Consider the following 27,682-nt stretch of genomic DNA (forward strand, 5'->3'; position numbering starts at 1 on the left):
CTTTATATTCTAGAAATTGGTTACTAGATGTTCAGAATCCGCACTAGAAAGTTCAGAGCTCCTATGAGGCCTGACTTCTACAGCCTTCATCTGCCACATTGGGGCCATGATGACAGCTCCCTGGATCGAGATTCAGGACGATTTCGGGGATCTAGTCCATGGGATCCCGCTAAACCCTATCCAGTGGATCGGACAGTGCATCCATCAAGTCAGTGAAATATGGAGCCTGTATTATGTGACGAGCCTTTTTCACCGAGGTATTTTTTTCCCATTAACTCCTTAATTTGCACATTCATGCTCGCAGATGTGCTAGTACGCATGCCGAACATCCACCAAGTTTTCAAAATAATTGACAAATTTCCTTCTTCTGAGAAGATGAAAAAGTTTCTATGCCCTTCCCTAACAGCCAGCATGAACTCATGCCCTCAGTCTCTGGGACCTCAAGAATAGATAGTCGGGAATGGCAGCACGGGTGTGCCCCTCTATCATTTCTCCCTCTGCATCTCCAAATTCAGCCCTCCATTTTTTTGCTTCGTCACTGAGATCAATATCCCCCGCAACCTTCGTCGTATCGATGGTGGTAGAATTATTGAGTGTCGTTGTGAATGCTTCTACCGAGAGATCCTGTTGAATCTGATTCATGTCCCAAGTGTAGCGCAGTCTATCACTGTCGATCCCAACAATATCGCAGAGTTTGGTGACGACGGATGGATTGCAGAGGATGTCATCTGCATCCAGGACAATAGGCCATGTGGCCTGATTCTTTGCGAATACAGGGGGTGCCTTACATTCGCTGTAAAAGTCATACAACTTGCGTGTCCATCGCATTGTCATGACCATCTGGAACTCCCTCTGTCCTGCAATCGACTTCGTAAATTCCTCTCCGTAGCCCTTCAAAAAGGCCCTATAATACGAAGGAAAGGCCAACGCCGGGTGTTTAATGAGAAATATCGGATGCCATGCTTTCAGGATTTCGTCTGACAGAAATGTTTCGTTGTGGACCGAGTGAGATGTTTCCGGGATGGAACTATTTGAAGTTTGCAACTTTAGAGGTGTCTCTACATTGAAACTTTCTTCGCCAAATAGAAATCGTGACTGTGCAACCGGGTCCGTCAGGAAATAAGAATGCTCTTTCACAATGACAAGTTTTCCTTCTATATTTGCTCTCTCGGCATGCAGTTCAAAATCACGGAGACAACTCTCCATACACTCCTGTTCCTTGGTCTTTTGCTCCGCGGTCAGGCTGTCGAGATGTTTCCAAGAGGTTTGCAGCTCTTCCCTTAGGACTATTAGTGGCAGAAAGAAGTACCCTCCAGTCTCACGAAATAAGACATTGGGTTGATCTTCCAGTGCCAGGATCTTAAGAAGAAGGTGAGATCCTGTTCTCGGAGCAGTGATCAGGTAAAACTGACGAGCTTGCTGTGACTGCATGGTGTGGTAAAAAATTGCTAAACACGTAGAATCAGGGGTGGGTAGATGGTAAGAGAGATGATTACTGGTGAAAGTTGAATTAAATATACATAGTACTTCTGTTACCATTACCTCACCCCTTCCGGCATGCAGTGGGTGCTTTCTACAGCAGATGGCATTTCCTCGGCTATACATCCCAACATGAGAGATTTGGCATGTAACAAGGTTGTATTCAGTATCTTGTGCTTGGTCTATTTATTACATCATATGCTGGAAGTACATACATGACTTCCCCACCTTGAAGGATTCAGGCTACAATGTACGTACTAGTATGTAGTGCCGATGGATCCAAAGTGGAGATGGGTCGAGGAGCTGAATGTACTCTGCAGATCGGCCTCGGACACTAGAAATTTTTGAGTGAAATAGGTAAACACTTGCCCCAAAAGAGAGGTCAAAAATGAAAAGTTATTCAATTAGTAACGTAATGAATGTATAGTATTTTCAGGTATAAATTTTATATACAGGATATATAAATACAAATAATCATTAAAGTAGATTAAAGTAGAAATAGTGTTATACCGTATATGTTATATATACTGATCAATACTAGTAGTATTTAAGTGTCAAGTTATAATCAATACTTAGTTTTGACTTATAGTATATAGAGCCGTTCCAAGATTTGAAGGTTCGGATAAGATACACACTCAAAAGTGAAATAGAGCGGCCACGATAGGAATCTACCATATTGTGTATCTGCTCGATCTTTGTATAAAAGGGTCAGATAAAATTTAGATGTACGCATTTAATGGGGAAATCCTAGATCGAGAATATCTCATCCGATCCGTCCTCTGAGCCGCCCTGCGGCCCGCCTATAGTATATGTATCATTTCCTTTAGCAAGAAATCCGGGATGTCCATCAGGTGGGCCCATAGGTTTATGCCAAAAAGTAACTCTCTAGCATTACTAGTCCAAACACGTATCTAAATACCTGTTCTGTACAGCATGTATGTATTTACATGTTCATGCACATATGTACGCTTGGGGGAGTTCCACTGTGGCGACAGCCACCAATACATAGACATACACATGACATGGATATCAGCCTATTACCAGTTCCCTCATTGATCTTTTGCTTATTTTAAGTGGAAATATCGCCCCGCGGTTATACGTATGGTACTGGCAATGAATTTGTAGCGTGCATGGTACAATGGATAGTACGTACGTATTATTGAAAGTGGCGGCTTATTGTTGACCCACATGTGCGGAAGAGGAAACCCACTTATGTGGGTACTATAAACATACGTATCATGCGGCGCGGGCCACACAACTAAGTCGGTCTTGCCGCTTGTGCAACTTTCAGGCAAGGTCTAAAAGGACACCACGGACCGATTGCATCCAAAGGGTGGAAGCAGTTAAAGGAGAGATAAGGGAAAATCTAGTTGATGATTTTGTGATCTATCATGTACGGTCACTTATATAACTACTAGTATTGGGTGCAAAGGAATACTCGTATCTCGTCACCTCATTATACGTTAGCTGTTGAGTTACCTTTTCCAATGAAGCTTGCAATTTTAGAAGTGCCTGCTCTGGGCACTACAGGATTAGTTTGTTTCCCACCCAGTTAAGTCTAGGGATTCACTAACTTTTTTTCGTGGCAAAGCAGAATGCAGGTTTGAATGACCCGGAGTGTTATGTGGACAGCGGAAGATACCGCGTAGACAGGCGGAAGTTCGACATAAAAGCAATGCAGGACGACATTACCCAAATCATGAAGGATGATTACGATATATTTATTGTTGCAACGGTTAGTGCTCCCTAAACGCCTCGCGATAAATCTGACGAAATTTAATGTCTCTCTAGGCTGTGCCTGCGGACTGGAGCGTTAGACTGGCGGTTATCAATTTTCTTATCTCAGGAGGCGAGAAGGTCTTAGGAGTACCGTTCCTACTGACGCAGTCAAGACACACTCAAGGATATACGACACAGAAGCACAACTTTCAAAAATTGCATTCATCGAGGGCGGCAGGGTATTCTGTGCTAGCCCTTGTTGTTGGCTCTGAAGCGATGGTGTTTGAACCTGCCAAGAGGATCAACGGTGGTATCGAATCCATAGTCGTGCGGACACAATTGCGGAAGGATCTCATGGAGACTGCCCGTTTGGCTGTCCTTGACGAAATGCCCAAATACAGAGGCGCCCTGGTTCGTGTGGATCTCTGGGTTGACTGTGAGACTGAAAGGGTTGAGTTCTTGGATGCAACCTATAGTCTTGATCTTTTCTCTCCAATTAGCCGGACTATCGATGATAAATTAGTCCAGAGTACAGTGCCCGGGGGCCACACCGCATTGCTTGATCTTATGATAGCAGTGATGATGACAGAGGACAAAGCATCAGGTATCCAGCAAAAGGTCATCGACAGCTATGCAACCTTCCAGCCGCAGTATGACGAATCAATGACACCTACGCCCTATTTCCGATTCATGCAAAAGTTGACTCTGGACTTTGATTGGACCGGTACGGTCCTTGATCTAGGATGCGGAACGGGTGTGCTCGGTACACTCCTCCACGAGAAAGGCGCCCCGTTTAGTATCATGGGCGTGGACCTCTCACCAGAGATGACCCAGTCTCCAGCAGTCCTAAGCTACTATGTGTCTCCGGTTACTGTTGGGCCATTGCAGACGACAATCATGAAGTCTATTGAGTTTGACCATGTTGCCTGTTTTGGCGCGTTAGGTTATCTACCCGAGCCTGATTTCATCGCTGTGTTAATGCGCATGTTTATGGTCGCAAGGAAATCGATCACGTTTGACGTGGGAGATTTTTCCGATGTATCCCCGGATACAGATCCAGATGATGCCCTCATGTTATGGAACAATCACCTCAAGACATGGAAAAATTTCAGAGTCCCTGTTGGGTGGCGATTCGCCTGCAATGAATATGGTCTTTATTTCCATGATGAGCAGAAGGGTTGTAAGGAGGTGGGCTATATGGTTCGATTGGAAAGGGCAGTTTAGCAACAAAACTCTACGCCAGCACAACTTTCCTTGACTGAGCTTGAGCTTCCGCGGCCATCTCATCACCATGCCGCAAGACCTAAAACCACTTCTTCAGGTATTTCCCAGACCTCTTTCCTGGCAGGAGGCTGTCCATCAATGTATTCTTAGGTACAGATCTGTTGGTCTCGTTTTGGAGCAAAGTGGAGGCTCACAAAGAAATGAAAGGCTTCTTGTAGCAAAGTCTAAATCAGAGTTTTTATCAAATGGAACCCTTCGGTCTCCACCTCAGGAGAGATGAGCGGCCCCAATTACGGACGAAATTACATCCAATGCTTGTAAGCGAGTGTTGGACAGAACTCTCGCCGTGCAATCTTAGCCAATGATCAAAACTTAACAATCAGTAGGACCTCAAACTTAAACAGGTCTCGTAGAGATCGCTCTTCAGGTTTCCAACATTTGAGCTTTGCTTCTGTGGAACTGGGCAAGCGGTTCGCACACAATAATTTTAAACACATTTGTTCTCACGAAGGGTCAATAGCCTATGCCCTCTTTCACGACTGAGTATTATGACTCGGCGCGCCCGTTGCAATTCGTCAGGCTCCTTCCGGAGCATGCACACTTTCAATGAACCACATACATATACCTGGCTACATTAAATTCAACGGCTTCTAAAAGCCCCTATGGCGTGATATATGATACTTAAATATAGATAAATCGTTAGGAAGCTTCGGTTGGGCTGAATCGCTCAATTTAGCGCCTAGGTACTAGTTATGTAGTATAATGTATATTTGAAGCTTGACTAACGTTAGATAAAAATCAAGTCAAATATCTTGATATAATGAGCCGTTATACCTGAAACTTTGTCGAAATCTGATAAGAAAAGTTCCTTGGAAGGACACTGGCAGCTATGCGAATATACACTGTCACATTCAAGTTGTTTATATCACCATTCATGATAGCATTGAATCATCATGATATTGATAAGGATAGAGATCAATCGAAGATAGATCAACGGTGGCTACTAGAGTAGGACAAAAAACACGATCTACTATCATTGTATCTGTTTCTATACGATGGTAAAAACGACTTCCTTAGCGATTTTTAATTATTTTAAGATCACTCTACGAAAAGATTCCTATACTTTAGAGGACAGATATAATTATTAATTATAATTATACTCTATTTTATTTTTATTTCATTTCTCTAGAGATAGAGATAGATATTTTATAGAATAAGAGTATTTTTACCACTAAAATATTAAATGATAAAGATCCTAAGAGATCACACTATGATATAGTCTAATATTTGGATGAGATCCATGTTAGTAGAGCATTACAGCTGTTCGGCCTGCACATTCACTACCGACCTTGCCCGCGAATAAAACTTGAACTTAAAGAGATATTGGTTTGGTCTATCCCGCCGGAGACGTCCCCGATAAGTAAAGCTGCTACCGTACGCAAAGCCGAGCCAAGGCCTCTTGACTTTTGAAAATGGCCAGAATCGATCGACAATGTTGGATTGGTTGTCGGTACTTCCTTAATTTGTACTTTAGTAAGCTGTTCATCCTAACGGTCTTGAAATAGTTTTATAATTTGAACTATTTTCTACATTAGTTTAACACTTCTAGCAAATTGTGAAAACCAAAGGATATTGTAAATATTGACATGTGCACACCGAGAAGGGGAGCATGACGACCGCGGAAAGGCAGACCGATGCTGAAACCTTCATTTGACAGCTACCGATAGCTATCAAATTACAAGCCCCAATGGAAAATAATTATGGCCAAAGCCACCTCTCATAGTCCCTTCACTCCCAGTTTCCAATAGTCCCTATCACGGTCCAGAATATCCGTCATCGAGTCCGCTACTTCCTTCACATCCCAACTGGCCCAGACGAACCGCCCATGGAGAAACTTAGCCTGGGCAGAGGCGGCCCAGACGGCGAAGTTACCCGGCAATTTATCTACCGATCTTGTATGAGCGGATGTTCAAGAATTCTCTAGAGAAACAAAGCAGGATGGGGGAATAATAGGAGGCCGCTTACCGCTATCCCAATCATAATCATCCGGTCCGCAGATCTCGTGTAGCCCCTCAGTATAGACGAATCCGGGGTGAAAGCTGAGAATTTGGACCTCCTCACGCGGAATCTCTGCGGCCAAATGCTGCAACAGACACGCCAGAGCGGTCTTGGTGCTTGCGTAAGCTCCATGCCCAACTGTATCTGAGCTATCGTGCAGAAAGCAACTGGAGACGTTGAGAATGGCCTAGTTTTCCTGATCAGAATGGATGCACCTAGACTCCGGTTGGACAAGAGGGATACGCACTCGCGGGGATGGGGGTTTTCCTTCAATCGACTGGTTGATAAGCCGATCTGCACAAACCAGGTTTGCTCTAACATTCATCTCGAATAGTCCCCAAGTCTGTTTCCACCGTTGCTCCGATTCTTGCAGCATGCGACCCTCAGTACCCGAAGTCGCCGCGTTCAACACTAGAACATCCACATTGATCTGCTGAGCATGCAGGCCATCCCACATAGATTGCACTGCTCCGATATCATCGAGGTTGCAGGTGATGGGGAGAACCTGTCCCTGAAACGACACAGCTTCTCTGATGCGCTTCTCGACGGCGAGAAGCTCTCCCGAGTTTCGGGCCACCACAATTACTCTCAACGCACCCGCCTGGGCAAAGGCTCTGGCAATGGCAAATCCGATTCCCTTGGAGCCTCCGGTAATCAAAACCGTGCGACCACTCTGAGATAACTCTGGAGCGGAGGCTGAAATCGACGGGTAGACCGTTTTGTGGGTAGTGAATGATGCAGCCATAATCTTGGCCCCTTGCTGTGTTAACGAAAATAACTCTAGGGGTCGTGGTCCCAGGGGGTCGATGATATTATCTTGATGAAGGCTCTAGAGGTCCCAGTCGATTTATTTTAAACCGCAGGTAGCCCGTCCTGCATATGCACCTACATGCATGGCCTCGAATATTGTGGCGCCTGTGTGACGATCCCAAACCGAGTGTGTGATGTGTAGATTGTCTTCCCCCTGGGGTCTCGAGTCTTTGACCGCTCTTTCATTCACCCCCTGTTGGTAAACAACCCCAGGCTAACTGTCCGTGTCAAGTCACATATGCATCCTCAGCATCAAGGTCAGGTTTTCCCCGCTCGAAGGCTCGGCTACTGCCCAGGTATTAGATGTACGTTGTATCGTGACAGAAGAGACGATCATTTCCTAAGCAAGCTCAGACCTTCCTTCCTCTTGTAGCTGTGCATGAGGGTTGTACATATTGTGAAGAGATCTGTGGGCCTCCCGGTCATGTAGAGTGCGTAGACAAAAAATCTGGAAACCCCACGTGATGACGGGTCCAACGTCAATTCCAACTATCCAATCATGAGTACTCTGCAATTCCTACCGCCTTCACGACGCGCCCGTACGCGTTGGATATACTGTAGATCAGAACAACATGTTGATATACTAGGGTGATTCTATATCTGATTTCCTTTCTCTATCCTTTAAAGCATTTTTACCATTCCTATAGCAAAGAAATGCCTTCATGGGGGTGGTATATCCAATATTAAAATTCATGAGGTTTTAGGCTGGCAGAATCCAAAATTGGACCCATTGGAGTCACGTGGTGTTTTCATAGTTTTGTCTACACAATGTAACCAGATGTAATGCATGAGTGGTGTGTATTGAGGTGACAGGACAATACCATCAGTACAGGGAATCGAACACTTCCACATACACGTACATATGCTAAAGCGTTTGCATATAGACCGCTCAAAGAAAGTCTGGTAAAGGCAGTCATTTTCCAGAATGATTACCTCTTCCAGCAGCCGTGAAAAGGGTGTCGTGCTTATTTCTATTCCCTCCCACTCTCCGTCACCCATGGCCTTTATCTCAGCCGCCTAGCTTCCTTGCTCCTTGTCTCACTATGACTGTCAAGTACAAAGTCCTAGCCGTATTTGGGGCCACCGGTACCCAAGGACGGTCGGTTGTCTACTCTCTTTTAGAGAACGAAACCGGCAGGTTTTAAGTGCGCGCCATCACAAGGGATCCAGCCAGTCGAGCCAGCTAGCAGCTGGCTGCACTGGGCCCCAGGTAGTCCGTGCCGATGGATGGAACCAAGCGGAAATGGAGAGGACGTTTTAGGCCGCTTTTGTGAATAACAAATCGGATGATCCGGTGAGCACACCTTCTCCAATACCCCGGTCGACACGCTAATAATGGGGGAAGCTCTTTCGCAACCACACCCCGACTGATCCCAATCTGGGCGAATCGATCGTTGATAGTTTGGTGGCAGTGGTCGTTCGATATCTCGTTTATAGCTCGTTTGCGTCATCTTTAGAGCAGACAAAGGGCAAACTTTTCATCCAGCCTTTGGAAAGTAGGCCAGTCACAAAACTCACTAAATTACTGATCCCACTGACCCTCCCACAGTGAGGACTCGCATCATCAAATACGCCGCAGCGAAAAGTCATTTTATCAGTATTTGCCGCATCTACGCGGCCTGGATTACGAGCAGTTCCTTGATGAACCAAGCTCTGTCTTTGGAGGGTTTCCCTATTGACTGGAGTCTGACGGATATATGACCTTTCACGCCCCTGTCTGGGGTGCCGATGAAAACCCATCGTTTGTAAGTATGACAAGAGACTTTGGGAAATTGGTCTATGGGATTCTGTTGAGCCCTGAGCAATAGCATGGCAAGGCCGTCGCAGCCGATGTTGTGACATTTGACCAGCTGACCGAATCTTTTGGGACCGGTAAGCGTTTTTGCTCTTATCCATCTACTAGGTGATCCTTGACATTAATGGATGGTACTGGGTAACCGGCATAAAGTCCCGGTATGTTCCAATGGATTCCTGGGAGGACTTTGGCCGTGGCATTCCTGAACTCGGTGAGCATCGGCTCCTCTTCGCATTTACGCTGGCCACGGGTGGGCGATACTACGGAGATATCCCAACGACAACGAAGAATTCCGCCGTATTAAAGAAAGCGGCATCAGAGGCTAAGGAAAACTTGGGTCCAGATGCAAAACTACTTCCTTTGATTCATTGGTTTCGGGTGAAGTTTGGAAATAGCACTGTTAGGTGAAGATTGGAGATGGAAAGGTAATTCCAGATTCCTCCTATCCTCCGGTTCATGCATTCGCTTGTGGCTATATTGGTTTTAAGTGCAAGATCTGGCATTATATGGAAAGGGAATTCTCAAGGACAACATGATTGGCCCGAACTTGGCCCGAACCAAAGTTATTATGTATGTATTGAAGCGGGGATCGACGATTGGATGACTAAATGGGAAAGCAGTTATGCCGAAATTCCGAAATCCCTCAATTCTGCAGGTGATTTCCCATTTGTTATGGAGTTTATTTGTTATATAATACGTATAATATGCAGTACTACATATATCTCATGCAGTGAGATTACTACTAGTATACATATATGTATCCATCAGTGCATTCGCGTAGTAACATTTCAACATTGAAAGAAACCAAAGTTCGGCCCCGCGGCGATGAGAGACGTATGGCCATTATGATCGACACTGTGGCTGGCTGATGTGGATGTAGAAAGACCTTCTGGTGGATATGTTTTGCCAAGCCGTAGGACTGCATATGCAATAACTTGAACTTGTAGTAGGACCCATGTCAGAAGTGAACCACGCAACCCCTAGTACATATATACCCCTATCTTCAAACATTGAATGTGCCAATACTTCTGTGTCCATTGAAGACTCCTCGCATATTCCAAATTGAGATCTTCTTCTAATAGGCACTATATTCAGATACTATCTCGCATGGTTTTCTCGTAATGCTTTTTACGTTGGCAATATAGCATTTTGGTTTATTATGGCAGCCAGCGTTGACAAGATGTCACAGGGCTGTGGATGGCGCTCGTCTCGATGGCTGATTGCGACTTCGATTACTATCGCTTTGTTTTCTGGTGAGCCTTTCCTGTTTGAGTCAGCACTGTGTTCACAAATATCATTTGGATTTATTTCCTGACTTTCTCTGCCAAAAGAAACCTTTCTTTATGGCTTTATCGTGCCTATATTGCCATATATGATTGAGAAACGTCTATCTCTTGATCAGTCCCGCACACAACCCTTGTCCGCGGCATTACTTGCCGTCCATGGATTTTTCGCACTCATCTCCGCTCCGATTATTGCCCATTTTGCTGATAAGTCGCCTAATCGCAAAGTCCCACTCCTAATTGCGCTGGCGGGGTGCTTCACTGGCACTCTCCTGATTGCATTGACTCATTCCTGTAAGATGCTTTCCTAGAAATGACGACCTGATGATTATTAAAATTCTCAAGACCATAATCTACGGCTTTACTGACCGTCAATAGTATGGGCCCTTTTTCTGGGTCGCATTCTACAAGGGATTACAGGATCAGCTTCATGGGTTGTCGGCTTCGCGCTTTTGATGGAAAGTGTCGCCGCGAAAGACCTCGGGGCAACTATGGGGGTTGCTATGTCCTTTGTGACCGCAGGTGTCATCAGCGGTCCTATGATTAGCGGTGTGCTACTGCAACTTCTAGGCTATTGGCTGACATGGTCTGTCCCTTTAACGGTTCTTATAATAGACGTTATCGCTCGTCTCATTATGCTCGAGCCGCGGGATCTTAAGCCTTCTTCATCTTCATCCTCTGCGTCCAGTACGGAATCCCGGCACTATATAGACCCGGATGAAACTACGAATCTGTTATCTAGTGACCAGTTGCCTAGAAAGAACTCTTCCAGTAGGGGATTCTATCGCATTATGCTTCAAGAGCCACGGGTCATCCCTGGATTCGCAAACGCGTTGTGGTATTCATTGCTCATGGCCACATTTAACAGCAGTCTTCCTGTGCACCTCCGACTGGTGTTTGGTTGGGGAAGTTTACCAACAGGAATGGTGTTTTTCTGTTTGCAAATCCCTACCATACTGCTAGCCGGTGTGTTTGGCTGGCTTCGGGATCGTTTTGGGCTAAAGGTGCCCACCACAGTCGGTTGGCTTTGCTCTGCACCTTTGCTCTGGTTCTTAGGAATTCCTGGAAATAACAGTTTTCCATGGGCCAGCAGCGACACCAACGGGAAGCCTATATTCATTGGCTGTGTAATAGCCTTTGGGGTTGTATCTATGCTTGTTCATGGCGCAGGCTTTATACAATTAACCTGTACGCAGTCTCTCATTCATTTATACTACTCTATCTGGTGCTTTGCTTACTAGTTTGCTAGATGTGGTTAGAGACAAGCAGGCCCAAGATCCTTATATCTTCGGACCACACGGTGGCAGTTCCCGTGTCTTTTCTATGATCGATGTGGCCTGTAGTCTGGGAATGATGGTTGGGCCTTTAGTTTCCAGTCTACTCCTTGAGACTGTTGGGTTTTATTACATGAACATCGTTTTTGGTAGGCATCGTCCTTTACTAGTACTTGAAGATTACGCTCTCGCTAACTCCTCAGCTATGACATGCCTTGCAATGGCCGGCATTTCATTCATATGGTTTGATGGCAAACCTATACCTCTGGCCTCGCACCTATCATTTGAAAGTGAAAACTGAAATATTGATCCTTAAGGCTGAGAAGGAAAATGTAATACGACATCTGTCATCTTTTAGGCTTCTTCGTTCCTCGGGATTATCTTGCCACGGATGATTGCATAAATATGTTTAAGCTTGATTTGATTTGGTGGGCCCTTAGATTAACCTAGGCGCGAACCTTGAAAGGTTTAGACACTTTAACGACCTCAACAACTTGGAAAATATTTTGCCGAGGTCGTCGGCTTCTGCACAATAATGCATCATTTTAGAACCTTGAACAAAACTTGAACATCTGAAGTAGCACAAGATGTACTATGACGTACATATTCTTCGGTCTGTATCTTTCCTGCAATGCGTATTTTTCGGGATTTAGTATTTCGCTCTTTCTGAGCTTGATAATACAATATACATATATACTAGTAGGAGCCCGTGGAGCGTTGTAGTTTACCTGCTGAATTTTGATCCAAGTAAATGGGGAAAATATACTACCTAGATAATCACCTACTAGTACGATATCCGCCTTGTTTAACATCGTGAAACATATAATTCCTAGCCAGCATATCCGAGAATATCCTGCTGCCACTTCCCAGAGCCAGGAGGATATTCTTAATCTGGTAGTGAATCAATACATCCCTAACGATCATATTTTTCCGCAGCCCAGCGATGTGACGATAATTGCAGCACATGCATGCGGGTTTTCTAAGGTCTGTTATGCCATTCAAGTTGTTGGATGGCGCAATCTTACATTTTGAATCTGTTTTATTACTGACACAGCAACTGACAGCAATAACTTCAAGTTGAATAGGAGCTCTATGAGCCACTTGGGAAGATATATATATTCGCGCAAAAGCTATCGGGCTTCGCATTCGGGGAATCTGGATTGCTGATGTGGCTCATCAAGGCCAGAGCGGTGTCCTAAATGAGGGAGTTATTGGCAACGATCGTAAGTCAGTCCGGGCTCGTTGATCCTGCTCTTTTTGAGTCAAATATCCTATATTCACTACAGTAGTTACACTGGTGAATATAGTCCTTAGTCTTCCCCTTTTTGGCACGATTCGATTCCCACTTCTTATCAATTTCAGTTGTTGTGAAGTGTGCCCATATCCAGGTTATTGGGCCTTTCCGAGGTCATTTTGAGACCGATTGGGAGACCGGCAGTGATATAGATGATTGAAGAGATACAGAAGATTGATTAGAAGCAGGTATATCAGATATTTGCTGTGAAATGGACTCTGATGGTAGGATATCGGACTCTGATATACCTGTATCTGTGCCAATTGCAGTATTAGCCTCATCAATATCAGAGAAAGAAGAAGACTGTGTAGGGAAGTCCGAAAGTCGATCATTAAGAGGTGTATTGTCCTCATAGCCATCATTCAAGGGCACGTAGTTGAGGTGTTGCGTATTCTCACACTGCGGGCGGCGAGATGAAGCCATAATGCCGTTGGTGATGATGATGCAGAAGAAGATGAGAAAAGCATCACGATACGTGCGAGATTAGTGTGTGGGACGTCAATTATTTAGCGATATAAGCGAGATATAATCCAATTGGTAGCTAAAAGCGGAATAAAATGTCGGGAATCCACGTATGCGAAAATTCTGTCCTTCGACTATGCTAAGGTACATATCCGATTGGATATTCCAGGACGACTAATCAGGGGCTCGTGGACACGATATAAGGAGCGAGAAAACCAAAAATCAGCACCTATCGAAAACACGTAATTTTTACGCGTCAACCAATCGAGAGAGGCCTTACGGCCACTTTAAACCACCATGGAGGTCCTAGAACCACGTGGTGGTGGAATGAACGCGTCGTTCCTTGATCTTCCCGACCGCAGCTCATCACTGTGCGGTGGGCTCGAAACTCCAACGCCAAATCGCTGGCTTTCTGATACAGTCCCAGCGCCTTTGATTGAACTGGGGCAGTCGCTGACCGAACCTGCACGTGAAACGACTCCTCATAGGGCCCTCGAGGCTCGAAATGTCAAGCGGAAGGCGTCCCGGGTGCTGGGGCGAGCCACTTTGGATACGGATGTTGAGGACACGGGTAAAGCACTCGCAGGCCTCCTAGCGCAAGTGCAAAGGGTGTACCAGGACCGGCTGGAACAGATACAGACACAGTTGGCCGAAGACCTAGAGAGCTGGAAGGCTGAACAGCAGGCTCAGGAAGACCTGCTCAAAGAACGCATCGCCACACTGGAAAGCGAAGTCACCCAGCTTCGGGCTGAACTAGAACAAGTTCGAAAGGCGACGCCAGAGCAAACCGCAGTGCCACAGTCCACTGAGCGTGGGCCAACGGTGCCAAAAACACTCCGCACTCACGATCAAGACCATCTCCGAGCCCGCGCTCAAGACTACGTACCAGGACCTAAGCCCGTATCTCGTCACAACCAACCGTCATCGAGCTTCGCGGACATCGCCGCACTGCTGGCCACCAAGCCTGGAGGGCACGGCTGGCAAGAAGTTGTACACAAGAGAAAACAGTCAAAAAGAACCGACCCAAGCAAGAAAGCCCAACCTAGTGCGCTTACGCCGGCGAAAAACGCCCCGAAAGAAGCCAGACGAATTGTCTTTCGACGCGAGCAGAGCCAAACGGCCCCCCGTGTGGACAAAGAGGACATCATCCTTGCGGTCAACCGCGGACTTGCCCAAGCCGAATTCCCAGGCTTCGTCCGGGTAATTGATGCGGGATATAGTAGCACTGGTGCGGTCACCGTGCTCTTGGAGAAAGAAGCTCTAGGGTCTATGCTAGTACCTGCCTACTGGGACTTGGTGGTTGCGGCAGCACGACAGGCAGATCCGGCAATCATTTCGGCCGAGCTACCGGAGCAGTGGTACCGAGTCAAGGTGCACGGAGTTCCGACTCGTCGCTACCTAAGCTGTGGACTAGGCCTTGCCAGGGAGGAAATCGAACTAGGAAGCCGGATCCGACTGAAGAGAGACCCTACGTGGCTTCGGCGACACAGGGATATGCAGGATGGCAGCAGGAAATGGTCTACTATCGTCGTCACTGTAGGGTCCCTCGAGGAGGCCCGGGAGCTTCTGATCCATGGGATTCGGTTTGGAGGAAACCGGTATAAGACAGAACACTACTGGGAAGTGGGGGTAGATACGGTCTGCCCTCGATGCTGCCGCCTTGGCCATCGCAGCTTCAAAGCCTGTGGGAGCAATCCGCCATGTTGCTTTATCTGTGCGGGCCCACATGAGGGACACGAGCACACTTGTCGCGTAGTAGAATGCTCGGCTAAGGCAGGCACCGCCTGCCAACACACGCCCGCGAAATGTGGTAACTGTGGAGGGCCACATTCCGCCACCGCTGGAAATTGCCCAGCTAGGCGTGCGGCTCGAAAGCAGCAACGGGATAGCAGGGAAGCCTATCGAAGCGACTCGGTGCCGTCGGCCCCGAATCGCCCGGGATCACCCACGATCGATTTGCAAAGGCCTACCGCGGGAGTGCGTAGCAGCGTAGCCTCGGAGGGTTTAGCCCCGACGAATCGGCAATCCCCCGCAGACCGACAGCCAAGAGCAGAGGAAGCGATGGACCTCAGTGACGACGCCTCGGAAGGGACTAACGCGACGGTGGATGACCAATCTGATCAATAATGCGCATCCTACAACACAACTGCCGCAAGACCTATGCAATTACGATTGCGGCACTCGAGGCTGGGCTAGAGCTAGGGGTGGGCCTAGTATGCCTTCAAGAACCTTATATAGGCAATGAATTCCGACACGGCGGATACCAGATCTACTGGCCCGAGGCGGGAGCACAGGGAAATCGCCGGGTAGCCGTGGCAATCCGGCGCGACTTATTCAACCAGGTGGTAGTGGAAGCCCGTACAGATCTCATAGATCACCCATATATCATGGCTGTGGACGTCTGGGAGCTGGGCCGAGCGAAGGAAAAGAAGCGAAGGACCCGCGTGATTAACTGCTATGATAACTGGCTTGGTCCGGGTCTATACTGGCAGGGGGACATCGAGGAACGCAGGAGAGCGATAGAGGATGTGTACTGGGACAATGTTCTGGAGGGTAGATGTTTACTTCTCGGAGACTTCAACGCACATAGCCCGCTATGGAACCCGCAAGCGAATAGTCGCACGAATGCGAGACCACTGGAGGATCTGATCGAGAGCGAAAGTCTCTATATCAACAACACGCTAGGGATCCCGACACGGCCGAAGACAACGCCGGGGATCTCAATTATCGACCTGAGCTTGACGACAGTGGACATGGGGCCCTTGCAGGTGTGGACGGTGGATGAGGACCACACAACCGGGTCAGATCACGAGCTGCTGGTGATGGAATGGGCCCCAATAGAGCACGGATGGGAACCCCCATCGGACGAAGTGACGGGGTGGCAGATCCAGGCTCTCCAGGCAGACAGCCAAGCTCTGGAGCAAGCGAAACAGATGTGGCAAGCAGAAGCCGAACAGAGAGGGCTCCTAGACGACGCAAGTACGGCGGAGGAGGTCGAGGGAGAGGCAGTATGGGTGCAGGAAACGCTTACGGCAGTGCTCAACCAGTATGCGAAGCCAGTGCGAGTGACCCCACGGTCCAAACGCTGGTGGAATCGAGAAGTCAAAGAGGCGCGCGAGGCCTACTGCCAGGCGAGAAGAGCGTGGCAGGGGCAGCACATCACCACGATCGACCTTCGAGAAACAAGGAACGATTACTACAGGACTATTCGAAGGGCGAAACGAACGTGCTGGGAAACCTTCCTGGCAGGGCCGACGGACACCCCAGACCACCCGTGTGAGGAAACGGCCCGATGCTGGCAAGCGCTTAGGCTCACCAAGCCCAAAGCAACAGCCATCACCCCCACCCTCAAAGGGCCGCAAGGAGAGATAGCCGTGTCTATCAGCGAGCAAGAGGCACTGGTCCGAGAAACCGCCTTTCCACCAGCGCCGGGCGACAGGGAGGCTGTTGAAGTTCTCCCAGGATCTTTCCACAAGTGCATAGACGAAGCAACGGTCAAGAGAGCCCTGTTCCATCAGGCGGTTCAAAAGGCGCCCGGCATCGACAGGCTGAATTTTCGAGCCCTTCGACTCGTGTGGGAATGGGATAGCTCACGGATCGTAGCGCTAGCCCGGCAGTGCTTCCGGCTAGGCATTCACCCACAAGCATGGAAGACCGCTAAGGGAATCTTACTGAGAAAACTCGATAAGCCGGACCATACGCTCGTCAGGGCATATCGGGTCATCAGCCTGCTAAACTGCCTAGGGAAGGTGGTGGAAAAGATCGCGGCAGAGGCTATTGCAGATCACTGTGAGACGACAGGAAGCCTTCACCCCGGACAGATGGGTGGCCGCAAACAACGTAGCGCAGTGGATGCCGTGGCATGCTTGATCCAGAGCACTCACGATGCGTGGAAACAAAAGCAGCTCATGGCGGCTCTTTTCATGGATGTGGCGGGCGCGTTCGACCATGTCAACGATAGAAAACTCGTGATTCGCATGCAAGAGCTAGGCTTCGACGGTGACTTGATCCGATGGGTACAGTCGTTCCTGAGCGGTCGACTGGTCCAGCTCGTCATCGACAATATACAATGTCCAGCCCACAGGATCGACTCAGGCGTGCCTCAAGGTTCCCCGGTGTCCCCAATTTTGTTCCTTATCTACCTAAGCGGGATCTTCGACGCAATTGAAAGGGCCATCCCGGGGGTACGGCTGCTGTCGTTCGCAGACGATATGGGCTTTCTAGCGCCAGGGTACTCGGTCCAGGAAGCATGTCAGAAACTACAGGAAGCTGCCCAGGTTGCAATCGAATGGGGTGAGAGCAACCTCGTGCAGTTCGAGGCGAAGAAGACCGAGGCGGTCTTGTTCACCCGCAAGCGTGGACAGGAGCTACGGAATCAAATTCAGCGGGCCCGCATCATGGTAGGAGGCCATTCAGTCTCATTTAACCACGAGGCCACCCGGTGGCTGGGGATCTGGCTAGACGCCGGCCTCACACTAAAGATGCACTATCAGACACGCCTTCGCAAGGCCCGGAATGCAGAATCTCGGGTTCAATCCTTATGTCGCGTACAAGGCCTAGCGCCAGGCCTGGTCCATCGGATCCAGGTGGCTGCGGTACAGTCGGTAGCCCTGTACGGAGCGGAACTCTGGTGGCGCGGCCAAAAGGACTGTATCACGGGAATGCAGCGGATGATCAACAGACAAGCCCGTGCGATCACAGGAATGCTTAAGACCACACCCGTGGGTCTCTTGAATAGGGAAGCGGGTCTAACGCCGGCCGAGGTCCTCCTTGAGGGCCGTCAGCTGCGGTACACGGCTCGGCTCCTTAGCCTACCGGACGATAGTCCAGCCAGATCAATCCTCCCGGTCAGTTTTCGGGAGGGCGACCAACATGCGCAACCTGGGGAGCACACCCCTGGAAATGGACTCTGGGCCGAACCGCACGGCCGGGGACCATGGTCGTTAGGACAGCACCTAGCGCGACAACTAGCAAACATCCTCCCAGCCGATCCATCTGCGGGCTTCGAGAGCGCTCGGCGCGGTAATGGCAGCGGATTTCTAGGGAGGATCATTGTCCAAAGGACTGAGGACTCTCTCACCGCAGCGCGGACGGTGCAACCAGGCAGCGCGATCTGGTCAGATGGGTCGAGGCTCGAGAACGGCCGGACAGGAGCGGGGATTGCCTGGCACGAGCCTTGCGGAGAGTGGAGGACCCGGAGCTTTCCCCTTGGAACGGGACGAGAAGTCTTTGATGCGGAGCTTGTGGGAGTCGTGCAGGCCCTCCAGGCCGCACTGAAAGTGGATGACAGTGGTCCAATCACAGTTCTGCTGGATTCCCAAGCCGCGATTGCGAGGCTGCGACACACGCAAGCAGGCCCCGGTCAGGAACTGACGCTTCGAGCTCACGCAGCAGCCAGAGCTCTACAGGAGCGAGGCCGAGAAACCATCATTCAATGGGTGCCCGGCCATGCCGGAATCGAGGGAAATGAGAAAGCTGATGAAGCGGCAAAGCTCGCGGCTAGTCGACCGGGGTGCCATCCAGAAGGAATCACAGGACTCTCACTGGCGTTTGTCAACCGGACGTGCACGGAGAACATCCAAAACCGCAAACAAGTCTGGCTCGCCCGAGATTTAGCAAAGCGTTCTCGCTATAAACAGCGAACCTATCGACCGTATCGAGGCTGGACACTGGACCCAGTCGCATCGCGAGCCCTGAAACCGCTGGCCACCCGCTTCTTCCAGTTAAAGAGCGGCCATGCGGCTATCGGAGCTCACCTCCACCAGATTCACGCACGGGAAAGCCCTGCGTGTGAGAAAGGCGATGCACCGAAAGAGACCGTGCATCACGTTCTCTTTGAATGTCGAGCGTGGCAGCACCAGCGAATCAAGCTGTACCGCACGCTGGATCGAGCTGGGGTCACCAGACCGTCAGCAGCCGAAGAGTGCCCAGAAGGCAGGCTTCTTGGGGAACCGAAGGCAACAGAGGCCATCTTACAATTTTTGGCCACGACGAAGGCAGCCCTGCCTCAAGACCATCACCTGGCCTTGGCAGAGCGAGCTCGACGAGATGATGAATGGGGATTAGAGGACTTGGAGGAAACTGAGAGGATGGGGGAAGGATAGCAGGAAGGGTAGCCTAGGCACTCAGCCTAGGGGACACCCATCCCGGTTGAGACACCGAGGAGAGCCACAAAAGGCTCGAATGCCCTGCGCAAATAGGCGGCTTGGGGCGAGGAAAAGGACCTGACTGTATATACATGGGGCTCACGCCCAGGAACTCATAGCAGCGGGGGTCTGGAAACAGCTATACCAAGCGAAAACAGACCCAACCTCAGACCCGTGGTCTGTCATAGCTTTAGGGCTCGATACGGACAATAAACTTGATTAATAATAATAATAATAATATCTCGCTCCATTCCATCCACTTTAGATCAATAATGGGATGCGGTCTTCGAGTCGGGCTGAGCAGATACAGCTCTTTTGATTACTACACAGTTGTAGACAAAGTCAAACGAGGCCATCTTCATAACATGAGACAATCCTGCTTTCTAAAGCAATCTATAAATGAACCATATTCTCAAATTGACGGGCTTCTAACAGTCAATTTTCACTCGTTATATCCTCGCATTCAGGAACTAGCTCTCGGTCTGTACTGTATGCACACCAAACGCCGACCCCCTTTTACTGAGGAAGCTAATTGCTTCAAATTTACTGCGAGCTGAGCAAACGTAGCCAGCGCACATAAGACTATAAATATCTAAATATCATCTGTGTAACCACCCCTGCTTGAGAACTTATCTAAGTTAAGCCCGGAGACATCAGAACGACCAGCAAAGCCTAACGTGATAAGCTGCCGCTACAGTAGTCTGGGAGATCTGTAAACGATGAAGCTCCCTGGTCAAAGACTTGACCAGGCGGTCTCATCCCTGGCACTGTCCCTGTCGACTGCTTCTCTGATATGCCTAATTGTCGTCTTTATTGCGTGCACATCTCCATCTGCCCCGGAATCCCTATACTTTTTGAAGGCAAGCCAACTTCCTCCTGCCAAAGATTATAATAGGCTGACTAGCCCAGGTGAATACGACCGGATTTCCACAATTGAAACACGCCACAAACTTCGTCCGACATGATGTTGATGTGAGATCAAAAGCCGAAATCCCAGACGAGGTTATCAGTCACAACAATATCATGGGCGGCGCGGTTAACAGCGCAGCTGCCGCCGCCGAAGGTGCATCCACAACCATGACTGCTGCCATACATGATGCAGATGACAAGATGAAAGAAGAGGCTCAGAAGTTGTCCTCTCAGTTGTTCCAATACTACTCCGTGGGTCTTTGGGGCTATTGCATGAAGCGAGAAGGGTCCAAAATACAATGTTCACATCCAAGCACAGCATTCACGTTCGACTTTTCAACTATTTTTGGTCCTCTTATGACGGATGCACGCAGACTCATGCCCACAGTCGACTGGGGACGGGTTTCAGGCTACCATCGACTATCACGAACGATCGTTTGGCTGTATATCACAGCACTTGTCACAAACGCACTCACGGCCCTCGTTGCTTGTCGCAAAGCTTATTCTTTGAAAGGAGGAAGACTTCTTGCCGTCATTAGCTTCGTAGGTGTTCCTCTAATGACTTGTTTGACCACTACTAATTGTCTCAGGTTTCTTCGTTATTTATCTTAGCGGCCACAGTGGGCTCGTCCATTCTTTACGCTCTTATCGTAGCGTGTGCTAAGATGACGGTGGCGGATATTGGTGTACAGATATCTATTGGAACACAGAATTATGTGGCCACATGGCTAGCAACTGCTTTCTCTCTTGGGGCACTTGTCATTTGGCTGATCCAGCCATACTGCTGTTGTATTTGAGCACCCAATGCCCCTGTCGAATACTATGTGTGGGATCTGATCTTTTTTACGTCACAGAACGGTTGTTTTTCTGCACTTTGTTCCCAAACAAGAAAAGTCGCCCTGCGATTCCAATGATCAGTACTACCGAGCGCGAGCATTACACGACCGGTTGCTCTTTTGAGGCAACGGTACAGGAGAAGAATGTACATAGAAGCGTAAATGATGTCCAACCGCGCTAGTTTGCACGTTTCTGTCGGCGGTCTCGGTCGTCTCCTGATCGCCCAGTTTGAGATTCAGACGGATCACACATTTTTGCCATTGATCCGAATGCATCACAGGCGGAAAGAGATGGACGCTTTCGGCAAAGATCTTCACATTCTCGTTGGGCTTGACAGGCATCTCGCACTAAAACACAAACTGTATTTCTCAAATCTGCCAGGCGCTCATGAACATTTGACGAAGAGTGATGATGGCCGTCGTAGAGTTCTTTCAAGTTGTTGACGGTCTGTTGCGTGGCATCTTGAAGATGTTTGAAGAGCGCGTAGCATTCACGGTAGTATATGTTTTCCGTCTGTTGCCGTCCCATTCTCCGCACGATTTCTTCAATATCTTCCATCGTGTCGGGTTGATCAACTGGGGAGAATCAGTCTTACGGATTCCTGACATATCAAATGTGCCATGGATGACCCTGAATACATAGTTGTCGCCCAGAAGAGGCGCCATACAACAATATCTCATGTAGTTGAGCAACAGTGTAGGTGATGAAACTGTTTAACTGGTTACATATCTCAGAGATTGCTTATTTCACCAATCCAACGTTGATGCAGATTCAAAAGTTGCGGTCCGCAGTCTCATCTTTTCCTCTGGCAATGTACCAGAGGCCTACCAAATTCTTCTATAGATCTGGGCGATTTAACGTCTGATCTCGATCAAAGGCCACTCCTTCCTGTCATTATTCTTGCCACCATGAAAACTTTCGACGTACAGAACCTCTTTGATTCTGCTTTAGCTTGTATGCTGAGCATTTTCACTTTGGGCTATTTTTCCATATTCCTGTGTCAATTCATTATTTTTCGCTTTCCTACCGGTCAAGAATCCATCCCAATGGCGCTATCAATGATTGCATTTGGCAGTGGCGTCATGCTCTGGAGCTTGTGTGTTTTCTGTCACCGAGCGTTTAACCTCTTTGACGTCCGCACAGCTCAAGAACAAAAGAACATCACATGGTGTGGCCTATTATTTCTCGTCTGGACAGCAGCTCTTCCCACCATTGTGATTTTATTGCCCGCACAGCCTCTTCTGCAGTTGGGATATATGATTATTTTCACCATAATGGCCCTCGGGAATTTGCCAGAGTACGCAGCCACGGAGGAGATGGCCACCGAAATCCCCCCAAATCGATTGCCGTTTCACATGGTCTGCGTCGTTCTATTTGCATTAGTTCCAACAATGCACGCGCTTGCAGAGCCCGTCACCGAGAGCTCGTCTTTGGCCACCGCTTTTGGGCGTTTCGTGCTCAGTAACACGTTGGGCGCTGCTGTCTACCTCTTGGAACCTTTCGAGAGAATTATTGCTACGCCAAACTCGAACCCAAGTCTTCATATCATGCATTTGATTCTCGTGTTCAGTCTCGTTTCATATTCGAGGGTGGTGTTCGATGAAATGGCGTCGCGAATGTCTTGAGCAATGATTTTATTAGCCATAGCAGACTCAATGGTCCACATACTGGCTAGGAGAAATTGGTTTCCACTACAGGGCAATTAAAAAGAGGCATTGTTTGGGGGAGGCTCAAAATGGGTGAAAACAAAGGTGATCCTGATTTATCTGTATTTGTCACGTTCTATTGAAAGTTTTCTCTGAATGTCACCTGTTGAGAAGTATGTCATTTGGATAAGTATCATTCTTCTATCCAACTCAACTAGTTCTACAGAGGATTTCGAAAACAGATTACCCCGGGGACACACACGCTTTCTTTCCCAGCGCCTCACTAAGATTGCGCTAAGCTAATTCTGGCTAGATGAAGCCTCTTTCCCGAGATATGACGCCATATCATTGGCTACGGGAGAATCTAGAACCCGGGCGAGCCGGACTAGGCGCCAAAGTGGGTCTCTGGGAGAGTAAACGTGTGTCCGGTGGGGGTAAACTGTTTTCGAAATCTACTGTAGATAAATTGCCCCTGGCGAGCACGCTGGGTAACTGCTCTCGTCAAGCAGTTAGGACGATGGATTTCTACCTTCTCGTGGTGTCCGGTGTCAGTACCCTCTCATTTCGTGGAGGGGAAGCCAAAAGAATCCGCGTGGGGTGAATAGGGGTCGGGCCGCAGAGTTTTCCGTGGTTGACGACACCCATCCACCCCACACAAACCAGAGGAAAACGGGTTATGAAAACCATCCGACGACTGCCTACTCGACTCGTACTCGAGACCGAAGCTGGACTTGTTCTCCAGTGGTTGTGGTATCGCCTAGGCAGGAGATAGGACACCTCTGAGCTTGAACACCCTCTGAGATCGCGAGACGCCCACGAACTTGAACAAGAAAATCAACGAAGACAGCACACGAAAGACGAGACGAACAAATAGAAACACACAATATGGCGTTAAGCGGCGAGGGGGAATACAACTGGCGGCGCAGCAGACTGAATAGATCGTTTGGGAGCTCTAAGGAATGGCCTGGGTCGGAACCTCGTTAAAGCGAAGCTACGGGCAACTCGGATCTGGACATCCTATGGCATCTTCCAAGCGGCATACACAGTCTGGCGACGACCCTCCACGAACTCGTTAAGGCACAGCCACGGGTGTTCGAGAGGGCTGCAAAGCCAGGGACACAAGCTTGGTTAGTGAAGGACGGCCGAGGTATCCTGCTAGGCCAACGGGGATACTTTTAGCAGCCTTTGCGAGACACGGTCGGCCAGCAGAGAGAGATCTCGGCTGGTAACGCGAAGCAGGGAGACTTCTCCTTGTGGGGCGTGGCACATAATGGCAGTGACGGACGGGTCGAGAGGACCCGACGAGACTGTCTATGTGGCCCGAGAGGACGGACGCGCGTGTCGGTGTGCAAATAGACAGGAACAGCTACCTCACTCGCACTGAGGACCTGAAATTAACCAGCCAAAGTGGTGTCGTCCTAGTGGGGCAGGTCCGACCTGTCATACTATCTCACTCGCACTGAGAACCTGCGGCTGGGCGATGGATGTGATGTCGTTCTAGCTGAAATGCTGATGATGCATGCTTAAGGAGCAAACCTGGAGACACCTGGGGTGAGAGGTTTTTGGCGGGGCCTTAATATCTGGAGGGCGTCCATTGAAAGATGCGCGTGCCGAAAACCAGGGCAGTGGCCTGAACAAGCGGGCCTGGTGAAGCTGCTTTACATCAGTTCCAAGAACTCGTTAAGACTTTGCCACGGGCAATCTTGGCTGTGTAGTCATGTCTCTTGGCCTCCGCCTCCGCCACCGAGCCCAGAGGACCATCGCAAAGCTCCACACTCTACCACGCAGTCACCCCATTTGGAACGCACTATCACGAGCTCAGAGACGAAGGAACAATATCGGAACATCCTCTCGCTTCTCACTGGCGGAAGCGTTGAAGACCATGAACCTGGAAAGACTGGACGAACTAGAAACGATCGACCCAAGCCCGCTGCCACCGTGGCGAGCCGAACCCTTCGCGGATATCCGAAGCTGCACGGTCCATGTCAGACATTGTTGTCTATTCAGATGCCTCCGGACGCGAGAGCCGCCTTGGTGCTGCGGTCGTAGCACTTGACGACAACCGACAGGTCGTCGAATCTAAACAATTCCAAGTGGGAGCAATGGACCGGTGGTCGGTCCACGTTGTGGAGCTCATTGGCATCTTCTACGCGATTAGCATGGTTTTCATGCTCGCCCATCAGGGTTTAACCAACAGACAAAAACAAGCAACAATCCTGTGCGACAGTCGATCAGCCTTGCACGCAACTCAGAACCCAAGGAACAAATCTGGACAGCGGATCGTTCACGCGATCCTTCAAGCCGCCACAGAAGCCCAGGCAGCAGGCATCGTGCTCCGTCTTCAATGGGTGCCAGGACATTGCGATAACCCAGGAAATGATGCTGCAGACCGACTGGTCAAGGACGCCGCGTACCCAGGCAAAACCCACCCCTTTCGTCCGCTACTCTCGAGGGAAAGTGCGCGCCTCCGCGGTAATATACTAGATCAGTGGGAGCAGGAATGGAGATCATCCAACAAAGGCGGCCACCTACGGAAGATTGACAGCACCCTGCCAGCAAACTACACGAGAAGGCTTTACGGGAGTCTGCCCAGGAACCGTGCGTACCTGTTAACACAGCTACGCACAAGCCACAATTGGTTATCTACCTACGCCAAGACCTTCGGCTTTCGTGACAATGATAAGTGCGTGTGCGGCGCACAGGAAACGGTCAGCCACGTGCTGGTGGACTGTCCGGAATTAAGGGGTATTCGCAGGAAACTACGGAGTGAAGTAGGAGACGCATTTGGCAGTGTCTCGAGCCTGCTGGGAGGCTCAACCGACGGTAAGAAAGGTAAACCAGACACCGTCGCACGGGCTAGGACAGTTCAGGCTGTTCTAGACTTCGCTGAGGCGTCACAACGGTTCTGGAGTCGCGCGCCACGAGGGCAGCCTAACATTGGGAACGGCAATTAGGCCAGGGCAGGCCTTGACGAGGCTCTAAGTTCGTTTTCAGGAAGTGGAATATTCTACATGTAAGTACGCGGATATATAGTTGTTGTAGCCTGCATATCGCTTTTCATTGCGAGGGGTCAGGGTAAATGAGATCATCCATCCATCCATCCATACTGTAAGTAGAACGAATGTATAACTACATTATAGTAGTATTGAGCAAAGCCCGAAAAGATCTAGTGTCTAACCTCGGCACGCTACTGATAAATTACCTCGCGTTCCTGAATAGGTGGAGTGTTATCAGCCATGAAGTCAGCTATGGACTTCAACATCATCTTTCTGCGTTCCTTCTCGTTCTCAATAACATCACCCTCGGCATCTCGATCGGTGATTGGGACGGGGTTTCCTTCCTCGATGTCTTCGTCTTCCCGAAAGTCATCCTTGCCCTTGAAGTTTTGTTCATCTTGTGTTGGCTCGCTCCTCTCAGGCTGAACTCCAATTTCATGTGCAGAAATGAATTGGCCTTTAACGGACAAGTATTTGTGGCGAGGATCTCGCAAGATCGCATCGGCGAGGTTTACCACAAAGTGCTGGCAATTATTGTCAAGCACGTGGTACGCTTGCGGCATCTTCAATATGGTTTCTTGCGCTATAGGGATACATTAGACTTAAGGTTAAATTATTTTTGCGCTAGAAAACAATATTGGATTAGAGGTTAAAATATTAGAGAAAGGTCTCACCAGCCTCGTGAATCTGGTCATCACTTTTAGATGTTACTCCAATTCGGTGCATGGTCCAACTCCCTGAAATGCCGCGTGTCCGCTCGTAGTTGATGGTAACAAACGGGGGCCAGCCAAAGGTTGGCTTTCCTACTAGCTCATACACGTAGTCGATGACAATTATACACCAGTGGTGTAGTGGATCCGGAAAAGGGTAACCGGGATCGCCGATTTCCTTTACCAGTTTGCCAACAGCATCTCTAAGTCCCAAGTATTTTGCGATGTCGTCACCAAACTTACCTCCCACGAACATGGTTCCAATATATACATTTCTCGTACCGGCATAACTTGGAGACTTAGAGGATGGCGGTTTGAAAAAACCGGGGGGCAGAACCCGTCATCGACGCGGGATGGGTCTTGGAAGGACATTGTTACGATCTGGTCATTCGATCTGATCGGTAGTGAATATAGGAAGGATACTTCTTTGCCCAGGTGATATCAGACTTTTTATAGCAAAATACATACATTCTAATTTACTAATCATAGATCTGCATCTCGAATTTAGTTAAGGCTCTCATAGGTAAATGGTCACCCCACATACCTTGTGTAACCCCAAAAACTTTTACCGATCAACCACACCGTGTAGAGGACATACATGTAGCATCGCCCAGCTCGCACCTAGCAACACTTTCTCCACCATTAGAGTACGCCCGTGTATTTGCTAATATCCTCACATCCCCCGAATCTACATACATAACAAATTTTATCAACCAAAAACTGTCGATTACTATAGATCACAGGTCCCGGTGCAAGTTTCACGGGGGGTCCTATCAATTACCCGACCTAAATTATTTAATATAATGTGAATTAACACACCCCCCACTTCTCTTATATCATTGTGCATGCACCTTCAATGTTAGGCGCAGGGCCCACCCCACCATCTTTTATTATTATCCCTAATTCCAAGGCATTTTATGCAATTGATAAAAACGGTGAATACATATATGTATTGAGCTGGAATATTACTTGAAAATATAGAAGCTCTCTAACTGTACCGTAAAGGTCAATCAACAATATTCAATTGTTAGGCCTGTATG

At 48.8% G+C, this 27,682-nt stretch overlaps 8 protein-coding genes across 8 annotated transcripts; 5 read left to right on the top strand and 3 right to left on the bottom strand.

Annotated features, from left to right (window-relative positions):
• Nucleotides 1-417: 417 nt before the first annotated feature.
• Nucleotides 418-1,431, bottom strand: N7473_001685 (uncharacterized protein; the record flags this gene model as incomplete). The annotated part of the gene is made up of 1 exon (XM_057147625.1): nucleotides 418-1,431. The coding sequence occupies one exon, from the start codon at nucleotides 1,429-1,431 to the stop codon at nucleotides 418-420; it is 1,014 nt and encodes a 337-aa protein (XP_057011279.1).
• Nucleotides 1,432-2,966: 1,535 nt separating this feature from the next.
• N7473_001686 (class I SAM-dependent methyltransferase) lies at nucleotides 2,967-4,422 on the top strand (the record flags this gene model as incomplete). Its single annotated transcript, XM_057147626.1, has 3 exons — nucleotides 2,967-3,014; nucleotides 3,071-3,214; nucleotides 3,271-4,422. The coding sequence occupies 3 exons, from the start codon at nucleotides 2,967-2,969 to the stop codon at nucleotides 4,420-4,422; spliced, it is 1,344 nt and encodes a 447-aa protein (XP_057011280.1).
• A 1,777-nt stretch (nucleotides 4,423-6,199) lies between these two features.
• N7473_001687 (SDR family NAD(P)-dependent oxidoreductase) lies at nucleotides 6,200-7,375 on the bottom strand (the record flags this gene model as incomplete). The annotated part of the gene is made up of 4 exons (XM_057147627.1): nucleotides 6,200-6,366; nucleotides 6,448-6,667; nucleotides 6,728-7,309; nucleotides 7,370-7,375. 4 exons carry the CDS (start codon nucleotides 7,373-7,375, stop codon nucleotides 6,200-6,202), a joined length of 975 nt encoding a protein of 324 aa, XP_057011281.1.
• Nucleotides 7,376-8,987: 1,612 nt separating this feature from the next.
• On the top strand, nucleotides 8,988-9,493 carry N7473_001688 (uncharacterized protein; the record flags this gene model as incomplete). Its single annotated transcript, XM_057147628.1, has 2 exons — nucleotides 8,988-9,035; nucleotides 9,194-9,493. The coding sequence occupies 2 exons, from the start codon at nucleotides 8,988-8,990 to the stop codon at nucleotides 9,491-9,493; spliced, it is 348 nt and encodes a 115-aa protein (XP_057011282.1).
• A 772-nt stretch (nucleotides 9,494-10,265) lies between these two features.
• On the top strand, nucleotides 10,266-11,943 carry N7473_001689 (MFS transporter; the record flags this gene model as incomplete). The annotated part of the gene is made up of 5 exons (XM_057147629.1): nucleotides 10,266-10,338; nucleotides 10,417-10,662; nucleotides 10,747-11,556; nucleotides 11,618-11,791; nucleotides 11,846-11,943. 5 exons carry the CDS (start codon nucleotides 10,266-10,268, stop codon nucleotides 11,941-11,943), a joined length of 1,401 nt encoding a protein of 466 aa, XP_057011283.1.
• Nucleotides 11,944-13,695: 1,752 nt separating this feature from the next.
• On the top strand, nucleotides 13,696-15,525 carry N7473_001690 (uncharacterized protein; the record flags this gene model as incomplete). Its single annotated transcript, XM_057147630.1, has 1 exon — nucleotides 13,696-15,525. The coding sequence occupies one exon, from the start codon at nucleotides 13,696-13,698 to the stop codon at nucleotides 15,523-15,525; it is 1,830 nt and encodes a 609-aa protein (XP_057011284.1).
• Nucleotides 15,526-15,785: 260 nt separating this feature from the next.
• On the top strand, nucleotides 15,786-19,502 carry N7473_001691 (uncharacterized protein; the record flags this gene model as incomplete). The annotated part of the gene is made up of 1 exon (XM_057147631.1): nucleotides 15,786-19,502. One exon carries the CDS (start codon nucleotides 15,786-15,788, stop codon nucleotides 19,500-19,502), a length of 3,717 nt encoding a protein of 1,238 aa, XP_057011285.1.
• Nucleotides 19,503-26,123: 6,621 nt separating this feature from the next.
• Nucleotides 26,124-26,898, bottom strand: N7473_001692 (uncharacterized protein; the record flags this gene model as incomplete). The annotated part of the gene is made up of 2 exons (XM_057147632.1): nucleotides 26,124-26,515; nucleotides 26,607-26,898. The coding sequence occupies 2 exons, from the start codon at nucleotides 26,896-26,898 to the stop codon at nucleotides 26,124-26,126; spliced, it is 684 nt and encodes a 227-aa protein (XP_057011286.1).
• Nucleotides 26,899-27,682: the final 784 nt, after the last annotated feature.

This window comes from Penicillium subrubescens (assembly GCF_028828155.1).
Source record: "Penicillium subrubescens strain IBT 31985 chromosome Unknown utg000002l_segment0_segment0, whole genome shotgun sequence".
Taxonomy (NCBI): Eukaryota; Fungi; Ascomycota; class Eurotiomycetes; order Eurotiales; family Aspergillaceae; genus Penicillium; species Penicillium subrubescens.